Below are 11,899 nucleotides of genomic sequence, written 5' to 3'. Positions count from 1 at the left end.
TGCTGCCAGAGACTTGACAGCGCTTCTTCTCACAAATCTGAACCACATTTGGCTTTAGAGCGGAAGCAGTTAAGACCCTCAGTATGGCTTGAAGAAGATCATCATTAAGTCTAGACCTATACTTTGACTTATTGAAGTTCAAGGTGGAGAATAACTTCTCACACAAATATGTGCTCCCAAAAAGGCCAAGTCCTAGGGAAAAAAGTGGGGGAACTCACTCAAAACTTCCATTCCCTCACCTAAAAAAAAGGCGTATATATGTATAAATAAAACACCCCCACTCCAGTCACATCAGTCTGTACCAGTCTGTATCTACCTATAATATATATAAGACAGGGCTCGAAATTAACTTTTTTACTTGGTAGCACCGGTGCTCCCAACTTCAAATATTTAGGAGCACCAAAATAAATTTAGGAGCACCAGAAAAAATTTAGGAGCACCCACCAAAAATGATTGAGCACCGCTGCAAATTGCTTTTTAAGGGATTTATTGTATTTTAAAACAACATCAATAGTGTTTCGACTGACAAAAACCAGAAACAACTATCTAACTAATGCTGCGAAGACATTGATATTTGTGTGCAATAATTCCAAAATGAATGTCTAATAATTATAGAATATTAATGATGATGAAAATGACAATAATAGTAAAAATGAATAACATTTCTCATTATGATACTGCCTTGAATGTGCATGAATGTAGGTTATCTGCTATAAAAAGTCTGTTACTTTATGAAAAATAATTGTATAGTTTGCATCAAACAAAAATGAAGCATTGCAGTAAGAAATATTTATTTTGTACTGCTGTTTTTATATGCATGTCAATTTAATAAATAATATTTCTGCTACAAAACAAACAAAAGATTATAATAAATCATTCAATTCAATGATGAAAGCTGCAAAGCAGTCATCAGTAAATAAATAAAAAAATAATAATATACACCTCAAAAAAGAATAGACAAAAGAAAGAAAGTAAAGTCTCACTTCTATCACTCTTTAAAAGATTTGGTTTCAGTTTGTGTCAATTTAAAGGTTCAGTCTGAGATGATCTTCATTTTTCTGTGTTAGTGGAAAAGCTGGCGAGTCAGCCGACCCAATTTAAGAGCAGGCAGCGCAAGATTCTTGCGATGACCACCGGCGGAATACCGCTGTTTGTTATGAGACGCAGTTTCAGTGTAAACTTAGTAAAGGCGAGCTTCTTTGGCGATGGTATTAGATTTGACTTTTAGCGGACATTTGCGCTGAACACGCAGTGAATGCAACGCATGGATATTCGGGCGCCTTCTCCATGAAGCGCGTACTCGATTGATCTCAGCTGGTGGATTATTATTCACCACGTGACGTGTCATGATCGCTCTCATCTGCACCTCAATTTTAGGTGGGGTTTGCAAACCTGTGTGCTTTAAGTTTTTACTCTTCTGCCGTTTGCATTTCCCGTGGTCATAAAAGCTCCTTCCCTGTCATCTGACAGCGGAATACCTTGAGTGATTGACAACTAATATGAACCAACATTGCGGCAGGGAAGAGCGATTCAGCACGTTTTTACAAAAAATCAAAACAGATCGCACTACAACCATTATCAGCAGTCGCACTAATAAGCCCAAATATATTATAAGGTCGCATAGATTAATTTTCGGGCGCATATGGCAGGCAGGGGCGGGAACAGCTTACCTTGGCTATTCCCGCCCGTCAAAGCGTCTAACAAAGGGGCGGGGTGCGTGGTGACGTCACCGGCATCCCCGCTCCTTTAGGCTTGTTTGATTTAAACAAAATCTGCGCAGAATCGATCACCGGTGATCACCGCAATGCCGGTTAGAAATGTGTCCGACTTGCCTTCGCCTCGTTCTGATGTCACGCTGACGTGCGCCAAAAAACTCTCGCGATCGCGAGGCGGGTACCTCGGATAGAGCAGTCGGCCGCAGTTGCTCTCAAAAGACTGCGTTACCAAAAGCATGATGGGAAACGACTGGCTGACGAGACAGCTTAATGCTGATTGGATGAGACTGACACATTACACTTTATTATCTTGTTTTACTAAGGTTTATACCTGGATTTGTTAAATACCTTTTTTGCATTTTCGTTGATAATAAAAAAAAGTCATAAAGAGCATTACATATGGTTATTTATTTAGATTTACACGCAAACAAAAACAAAACACATCTTTGTAAAACATAACGTGACCTATCCAATATAACTAAATGTTATTAATAAATCATTAGGATGTGTATGTTTGTGTGAATTTTGTATTATAATTTTAATGCAGTGTTATTCAATGAAAGTCAATACACACATATTCAGACATACTAAGGTAATCAGACTGTTTTGTCATTAAGCCCCATCTTTGTGTGGTTTCATATGAGAAGTGAAAAGAGTGTAGTAAACAAGACACACACACACACACACACATATGTATATGTATGTGTATGTGGAGTCAAAAGTCATGTTTAATAGACCAAGAACATTTCCACAGTTTTTCCTACAGTCTAATAGTTTTTATTCTTGAGAAAGTCTTGAGCTATTTATTTTAGTCTGGCTGGAGTAAAAGCAGTTTATATAGACCTAATAAGCATGTCAATATAATTAACCCCCTAAGAATTTATTTGTCAAACAAACATTTGTCATGACTTGTCACTCAAAAGCATCTTGCTATGGCTACTTCATTTATAATGTAGCCAAATTAGGTTTCTTGAAAGCTTTCTTGCAGTATAAGCTGTTTATTTTGTTATTCTTTTAACGTTTGTTGAATATACAGAATTATATTTTTAATACACCCTTTTAGTTAATGAGCTGTTCATCTTCTGTAATTCTGACCATCTCTGTAAAAACAGTGATATTTCTATTGCATCCACTCCCACATTTAAAAAAATACTATAGTAATGTATACTGTAGTGCTTTTGAACCATGTTATAAAATAGCCTATTTAAATGTTATAGTTCTGGTATCACAACAACTATAAACACAACCCAATACTAAACATGTTCAAAAACGCTGTAATATTTACTATAAATCACCATAGTATTTTTTTATGAGGTCATTCGTCTGCGATAAAAAACGCGAACGAGATCTCCGCCACTGGTGACGTTTCCAGGTGGGTAAACAGCGAGATTCGGCAGGTGTCCGACTTCTGATGTAATTTTTGAGCCCTCCTCTTACTGCAGATGCCTGCTCTCGTTTACAATGCAGTCAAGGCGAGGCGCACCTCAAACGAGCATTTTGTTTACACGGCGGGCGGGGAATGCCAGTGACCGCTGTGTACTGATAGAATTCGCTCCGCTAATTCTGTCAGTGTACAGCGGTCGGCGCGGGCCACAAAATATTGAGTTTGAGACCCCTGCTCAAGCAGTTTGGCCGTGTTTAAAACCACATCTGGCAGCAGTGGGATTTGAACCCAGGCCCCCGAAGAGACTGGAGTCTAAATGCAGCGCCTTAGACTCTCAGCCACGCTACCCTAGATGTATCTATGCATCCTAAAAGGACTGCCTGGCAGCGGTGGGATTCGAATCCACGCCCACGAAGAGACTGGAGCCTAAATCCAACACCTTAGATCCCTTGGCTACTCTATCCCGGATGACTCCTTGCAGTGGTCCCTTTTCTGCCCAATTTTTCGGAAGCAGAGAGGACGCCGAGCTTCCTAGTGAAGCCCTTCAACTTTGGCCAAGGAGTCTACGTTTGGATGTGAGCGGAAGCATGCAGTATCACTCTGCAAGTCTGTTTGCTCAAGCAGAGAGGTCATTCTCAAGCATCCTAAAAGTACTGCCTGGCAGCGGTGGGATTCAAACCCACACCCCCAAAGAGATTGGAGCCTTAATCCAGCGCCTTAGACCGCTCAGCCACTCGACCCTGCCATGACTGTATAATTCTTGTGATTTATTTTTAGCAGAGTACTGCTTCTGCTGCTCCAGCACAGACGGTGCAACAACCTGCCCCTACTGTACCTGCTCAGGAGGTGATGGAGACGAGACAACTTGAGGCCCAGCCCCAGCCCCCGTCTACTCCATCAGTGGCATCAAAGATTTCATTTAAAAATCAAAAGAAAAGACAATTTCAGTGTTTCAAGTGTTCAAGGTGCTCAAAGTTCAGTTCAAAGTTCAAACATAGGAGAGAAAAGAACAAAAAGCAAAAAAAAAGTTGAGGTGTTGCTAGAGACCTGCTTCTTTTCACACCTCTTGCACAGTGGGGGGTAGCAGACACTTGCTGATTGGTGGGTTTGAGTTTCTGTGATTGGATTAAATTACATGGTCAGGTCATGGTCAGGGTCAGTTTTTAAAGCTACATTTTAACCTCTTGTCTTCAGATAATGATACATAATAAACACTAATAGTAAATACTTTGTTTTGATTTTAAGTGTAAGCTAAAATTTTTACTTTTTCTAAACAACGAGTCTGAGGTATTATCTTGAAAAAGTACTTATTTAAAAAAAATATATATATATATATAATTTTGCTACCACAGGTATGATACTATTTTTTCTTCTGGGAAAAAGTCTTATTTGTTTTATTTCGAATACATTTTTCAAGGTCAATATTATGAGCGTCTTTAAGCTTTTTTTTTTTTTTTTTTTTTGGCATAGTCTACAAAACAAACCATTGTTATACAATAACTTGCCTAATTACCCTAACCTGCATAGTTAACCTAATTTACCTAGTTAAATCTTCAAATATCACTTTAAGTGGTATAGAAGTGTCTTGAAGAATATCTAGTCAAATATTATTTACTGTAATCAGGGCAAAGATAAAATAAATCAGTTCTTAGAAATGAGTTATTAAAACTTTGATGTTTAAAAAAATGTGCTGAACAAATCTCTCCATTAAACAGAAATTGGTGGAAAAAAATAAAAAAGCGGGCTAATAAATCAGACTTCAACTGTATATAACACATAGTGTGATGTTGTAATATACAATGTATGTTTTTGTTGAAATGCATGATGTAATAATAGTAGAATAATACTGTATATAACATAATGCAATACTTTATTCCTTTGGTAGTAAAAAAAATATTTGTTTGCATATTGCTCCTTGATCCAGAAAACTATCATTTTAATCAAAGCCTAATGTGTCACATTTATTTGCAATGAACCAGTTGTCTAATTAAATCTATTCTAACTTATATCTTATTTCTACCTGTAAAAGTAGCAGAGGGTGGTAGTAAAAAACAGCTTGAACTCGAAACACTGTAGAGAAATCAAACTGATTGTCCAACAGACATATAGAAAGATAGTTTCTAATTGCTTGAAATTTAATGTGATATACACTAATGTTCAAAAAATTATTATTGTTAAAATATAAAAGCTTAATATTACTCATATTTTGCAAGAATTCTATTGTGTTTGATTTGCTCATAAATTAAGTAGATTTTATTTGATTTGAATTGTTTGAATAAATTATTCTTTATTTATTTAATTTGCCTATATTATTATTTCACATTATTCCAGTTTTTACTAAATATTTGATAAAATAAATGTAGCCTTGATAAACATAATTAAAACATAAAAAAAATACATTGAGCAGATCGCAAACCTTTGAACAGTAGTGTACATTTTGCCATTGTGAACACAGTGTTTTTAATGAAATGCTTTTTGTCTTGCCCTTTTTGAGTTCACCAAACCAAGATTTTCCGGATCCCACATTGCTGCAGCAAAGCCAAATCTTAGTGTGGCTAGAAGACCATCACAGGTTGACGTTCAGCCCAGTTCAGCAGTGTGTAGTGCTTCTACACCAAGCACGGCTGTAAGTATTGTCATAATCCACATAGCTTTCTGTGAGAATTTGGTATAAGCATTTGTTTTACGTTAATTCTTATTTTTATTAAGTACAGTCACATTAAATCTCAATAAAACATCTCTGTAGTATTCTTTTAGTGCATAAAAACATATATATTAAAAATAAGCACCATTCTTTAAACTTTTTGTTCTGCATAGAAGCGCTGTGACAAAATTTTACAGTTTAGCAGCAATCATTCATTCCCAATGGATTTTATACATTAATGTTCAAATAAAGTAATGGTTGCAAAAAATTCTGATTAGTTAATGTTACTTATAGATATATATTTACAAAATGCACTTTGTTATACTGCTTGTTTGTACTGACACAGGACCTTCAAGTTTCTGCCCCCGTCCTCACATCCACTACGGCAGTGACCAGTTCCACAGAGCCGTCCGGCATTGTCTCAGTAAGTAATTTCATATTTTCTGTCCAAAAAAAGGTAATTTGGTTTGCATATTTGCTGCCCCAGCTGAATTCACACAAAGTGGTTTTAAGACCAGCCAATTAAATTGACTTGATGTTAATTAACTAAGCTTGATATATGTATAAATGTTAACAAAATAAAGAGGGGAAAAAATAAAGCAAAGAATCACAAAAATTACGCCTTCTGCTGTTGATATTTTATGTTCACAGTAGTAAAAGAAAAGAAAATGGATGGAAAAGAAGTAGAAAGGAAAAAGGGAAATAACTGTATTGGAAATACTTTTGCTTCTTTAAAGAAAATGTTTATTGGTGAAATTCTATTAATGATTTTTGGAATTGAAAAACATAATAAGGTATTTAAAAACAATCACTTAAAATCAAAGGTATTTAGATTATAATCATGATATCATGTGAGGGTACTCACTCAAATATGTAAGGCGCATTTACATTACCAGACTAAAGGTTTTATCTATTTTCCTTCACAGACTGCACCTTCTGGGTCATTGTTGCAAGCTCCATCAGCTGTTCCACTTCCGCGCCTTTGGGCTGAAACCTTGCCACCAGAGGACCACAAGTGGATTGCCAGCAGGCTTTTTAAAATGGGGTCCAAAGGAAAGCCAGAGCTTCGAGACAACCTCCAGCTCTGGTATTACCCTCCACAGCCTGCACTTACATACAATCAGGCTCCAGCTCCAGACAGATTTTTCTGTCATTCACTTTTGCTGTGGATGCCATACAAGCTGTGGAGGGTCAAAGTCCTTTGCCCTAATCCTGCATGTGGACAGCATCAGCTGACAGGTGGAGGTCTGCACAAAAGGGCACGGCAGGTTCTGGACATCGACAGGATGTACAACATGGTTACAGAAACCCTCATCTGTACCAAGTGCAAAGCCTCGCATGTGTCCTGGAGTCAGACTGTTTTGCAGCAGCTGGATCTTGGCCATCGCTCAGAGTTTCGGGTCATTCTCACACAGAAGTGAGTAATTGAACACCTTTATTCCTCGTGCAGTTGTTAACCTATCATCACAGATATATGAAAATACTTTACATATATATATATATATATATATATATATATATATATATATATATATATATATATATATATATATATATGTTTATATTAATATTCTTCTGTTCCTAAGGTACGCCTGTGATATAAGAGTCATTCGCCTACTGCGTGAGCGTGGACTAGGCAACAGCCCCACAAGGGTCATCAAACAACTGAAGGAAAACCACAGTGAAGAGTGGCTCCAGCGTCTAGCCCGCTACACCACTCAGTGTGTGGATTTCCTCAGTGGACCTGGGGTGTTGCCGATCACCTTCCAGGAGCCCCCAGCACCTACAGTTGTGCCAAGCTGCAAGTGGCTCCTCACTGTCTACAGCCAGGACATCTTGACAAGGTTGAATGAAATCCATGCCAGGATAACATCGACCCATGGGTCCATCTTGAAGATGGATTCAACTAAAAAGGTTAGTGGATATTCATCAATTTATAATTTCTTTATTATATTCCAGCATTGGTAAAAACCCTTTGTGTAGTCTGCTTGATCTGACGATACACCATGGTTCTTCTCTTGTCTAATCTAGATCACAAAAAAGCTGGCCGGGACAGCAAAAGGAACAGGACTCTGGCTCACCTCTGTTGGCAATGAGTTTGGTCAGGTGCTGATAAGTGTGCTCACTGCCCAGGAAGGAGCAGGACTGGACAGGATGGTGGATGGGCTGGTCAGAAGATACCAGGAGGCTGGTGTGGATCCACCTGCTGTTTTGTATGTGGACTGTGGGTGCTGCACTGATGTGGGTGAGACCAAACTCAAAGCCAGGTTTAGAGGATGGCCGGAGTTGACTGTGAAATTGGACATCTGGCACTTTATGCGCAGGATTGCTGTGGGATGTACAACTGATGCTCATCAACTGTATCCCATCTTCATGTCACGGATCTCTGCGTGCATTTTTGAATGGGATGCGGCTGATGTTTCTTTGCTACGCCAAGCAAAGCGAGCACTGTTGATGTCCCAAGGTTGGCCTGCGTTGACAGATGCTGATGTCAACAAGCATCTCACCAGGGAGGAGCTGGCTCTCCATTGCCGGAGGAGGACCCGTGGGGAGGAGACTACCATCCTTCTACTTGAACAGCTTCTTACTGAGCTCATGAGCAACAAGGGCAATGACTCGCTGGGCGTTCCTCTTTTAGACAAGGAAAGGATGGGGCACATCTGGAGTGTCCAAAAAAAGCATATAAAATGCATTCAGGACCCCCCTGGTGTCGTGCTCTATACTGAAACGGGGAGCATAACCAAGGAAGGTGTTCTGCTACGGACCTACAAATGTGCCAGGGGCTCCACGTCTCTCGAGTCTTTTCATTTACACCTCAATCGTTTCATCCCAGGTATGATTCTGCACAAACATTGTGTAAAAACGCATTAAATGTCTTTGTGTGTTTGTTTTTTAATTAAGTCCTAAACATTGTTTTTAATATTTACAGGGTACAGCGCAAATAGTCTGAACTTTCAGATTTATTTGCTGGAGGGACTAAACAGGTGGAACCAGGACCGGGAGGCTGCTTCCTTGGCATCTGAACCATCAGCTTTACGCAGCTACACAGGAGAACTTGTTCACTGTGTAAACTGCAACTTTGAAAAGCTGTTTGGGAGAAAAGTGGTGCCCAACTTTTGTCCGCCTGCACGTTACACTGGTAAGAGATTTTGCTATTGTTAATAAACCTGCAATTTCTGTGTTCTCTCCGTCTACTGTATCCAGTTTGATACAGTAGGTCAATGTTCATGAGCTTTGTGCTGTGAAATCTTTGCTTGTCTTTAAATATTTGTAAGAACAAATGTATTGTTTCATGACTATTTCATGACTATTTACTGAAGTAAAGCAAGATACAAAGTTATCATTACATTAAAGCAAGATACAAAGTTATCATTACATGTCATTATCAAACATAATGCTACAAGCTTTGAGGGAAATTTATTTGTACATTTCTCTGTCTTCGTTGTATTTCCATTGCATTTCATTAGATGTTTTGTCCAGAATATTTATTATGTTTTGGATCTCTGATTAAAATGTATGTTTTTGTTTGTTTCTTCCTTGACGTTGAGCTTTTAAAACTACTTGCTACTTCAACACCCAATCAAACATGGCTCTTAAAATTTGTTTATTTATGTTTCATTTATTTTTTTCAGGTGAGCTCATTGGAGGGCAGTATCTGTTCCAGCAGACTGGTCAGGCACTGCAGAACATGAACCCAGACTGTGAGCAGACTGCTGAGCTCATTGAGGATCTCAATGTGGATGAGCGAGAAGAAGATGAGGGCTTCTGTGACATCAGTGAGGATCACACTATTGTTGATCCGGAGGCTGCTCTGTCACCATCCTCCTCCACATTGAGATCGGGTTCCTCCACTGCAGTCACCAGCAGTGTCGCTTCTTTGCCAGTCTCCACATGCCCTGCACTGGTCCCTGACCCACCTGCGCAGCCTGAAGAACCAATTTCACCTGTGCCCTTAGAGCCAGAAGAGGCTACGGAAGATGATGACGAAGACAATGATGATGACGACGATGATGATGGTGATGAAGAGACTGTAAGTCCCACTAATTTCTGTCTTTACAGTGATCTAGAATAATTTTAAAATAAAGTGTAAAGTCAAACACGCATCAAGTTTATTTCCGTAGTGCAGCTTCAACATGATAACAGAAACAATTATGGAATTATGCATTGAAAAATTGAATATGCTATTTTATTTTGTTGTGCTTTCATTAAGCTGTTGACTACCAAAATATTCCGGGCTTCCAGCATGTGGACAGGCTGGCTGAATATCTGGTTGAGCTTCGGACCCACAAAAGCCTCAGCCTCACCAACCAGGAGGCCAACGAGATCATTGGTCTTTGGCAAAGCCTGCATGACCAAGACAAGAAGCGGGTGGTGTATGCAGCTCGACACCAGAAGCGACTGCTGAGTGGGTGATTTAAAACACCCAAGAAGCCCACTCACACCCCTGGCGTGGAGAGCACTACCAGATGTGTGCTGGGTGCAAGCAGTGCTCCTGCTCAGTGGCCTGACTGTTGCCGTCTTGTGGAGACCATCTTTATTAGGCTTTGTACCATCCACCCTAGTCCCAAGCGAAAAGGCAAGGGAACCCTTTCAAGATGGTCTCTGATCCTGCAAGACTAAACTCCGCGGACACTGAGGAGCTGCAAGATCTCGGCTTGCTCCGGATGCCTACCCATCCTCCGACCCCCACCTCACCACCTCGCCCACTATGGAGGCGCTTCAAGCGGCGCGAGAGGAAGCAGAAGAGGGGTAAGCGCGGGGGTATCCGAACTAGGCTAGCGGCTAACCCCCACAAACCCGCTATCCCCTCCATCATCCTAGCGAACGTACGCTCGCTAGACAACAAACTGGACTACATCCGTCTACTTCGTTCATCACAGAGGACTGTAAAGGACTGTTGTGTTTTTGTGTTTACGGAAACTTGGCTCAACGACAACGTTCCGGACAGCGCCATTCAGCTCGACCAGCTAACATGCTACAGAGCAGACAGAGCTATCGTCGCGGGAGGTAAGACCCGCGGTGGCGGGCTCTGTGTTTACATCAATGAGTCATGGTGCCGCGATGCAGTTGTAGTCCGCAAACACTGCTCTCCACTGGTGGAGTTCATGATTATTAAGTGCCGTCCATTTTATCTACCGAGGGAATACACAGCCATTCTGCTTTTCGCTGTTTACATCCCTCCCAGCTCCAATGCAAACAACAGGAGTGAGGCACTAAATGACCTGTACCTGCACATTAGTGAGCAGCAGACAGGCCACCCCGATGCTTTTCTCATCCTGGCAGGGGACTTTAACCATGCAGACCTTAAGAGTGTGTTTCCAAAAATACAACAACACATAGACTTTCCAACACGGGGCAATAACACACTGGACTTTGTTTACACCACACAGAGAGGAGCTTACAAAGCCTTCCCCCTCCCCCACCTTGGTGCCTCAGACCACTTAACTGTCATGCTAATGCCTGCTTACAGACCGATCGTTAAAGTCACCAAACCGGTTTGCAAGGAGATACAAGTGTGGCCAGAAGGTTCTTCAGAGGCTTTACAAGACTGCTTCAATACCACAGACTGGGATATGTTTAAACAGGCTGCCACTTACAACAACACCACTGACCTCCAGGAGTATGCTGAGACTGTTACAGCCTACATAAACAAATGCACTGAGGATGTAACAGTCACCAAAACCATCACAGTCCGTCCCAATCAGAAGCCATGGCTAACAGGAGAGGTCTTCAACCTCCTGAAGGCTAGGAACACTGCCTTTAGAGCTGGAGATGAGGCGAGCCTAAAGTCAGCTAGAGCCAACCTTTCCCGTGGCATCAGAGAAGCTAAGAGACAGTACTCCAGAGGTATAGCCCATCGCTTTAATGACAGCAGGGACACACGGAGTCTGTGGAGAGGAATACAGTCCATCACAGACTACAAACCTCAACCACAGACATGTGACAGCACCATCCCCCTGCTGAACGAGCTAAACAAATTCTTCGCTCGTTTTGAGGGACAAAACAGCACCATTGCACAGAAGATGCCACCTCCCCCTGGTGACCAGGTGATGACTCTGTCTCCGGACAGTGTGAGGAGGTCTCTCAGCAGGATTAACGCACGCAAAGCTCCGGGCCCTGACAACATCCCAGGTCGTGTACTGAGAGACTGTGCAT

At 40.8% G+C, this 11,899-nt stretch overlaps 1 protein-coding gene across 1 annotated transcript; it reads left to right on the top strand.

The window, feature by feature from the left end:
* The first annotated feature begins 7,110 nt into the window (after positions 1-7,110).
* Positions 7,111-9,815, top strand: LOC147844913 (uncharacterized). The gene is made up of 5 exons (XM_087247645.2): positions 7,111-7,160; positions 7,330-7,657; positions 7,775-8,576; positions 8,673-8,882; positions 9,376-9,815. Exons 2-5 carry the CDS (start codon positions 7,640-7,642, stop codon positions 9,813-9,815), a joined length of 1,470 nt encoding a protein of 489 aa, XP_087103771.2. The 5' UTR covers positions 7,111-7,160; positions 7,330-7,639.
* Positions 9,816-11,899: the final 2,084 nt, after the last annotated feature.

Source organism: Danio rerio, chromosome 4 (genome assembly GCF_052040795.2).
Source record: "Danio rerio strain M-AB ecotype USA chromosome 4, GRCz13ab, whole genome shotgun sequence".
NCBI lineage: Eukaryota > Metazoa > Chordata > Actinopteri > Cypriniformes > Danionidae > Danio > Danio rerio.
Note: the sequence above shows the minus strand (reverse complement) of the source record. Positions and strands in the feature narration are given on the sequence as shown.

Excerpts from the sequence above, each read along its gene's own strand:
- LOC147844913 (XM_087247645.2), top strand. Across the intron at positions 8,577-8,672 it reads CCTCAATCGTTTCATCCCAG|GGTACAGCGCAAATAGTCTG; the intron begins GTATGATTCTGC and ends TAATATTTACAG. Across the intron at positions 8,883-9,375 it reads TCCGCCTGCACGTTACACTG|GTGAGCTCATTGGAGGGCAG; the intron begins GTAAGAGATTTT and ends TATTTTTTTCAG.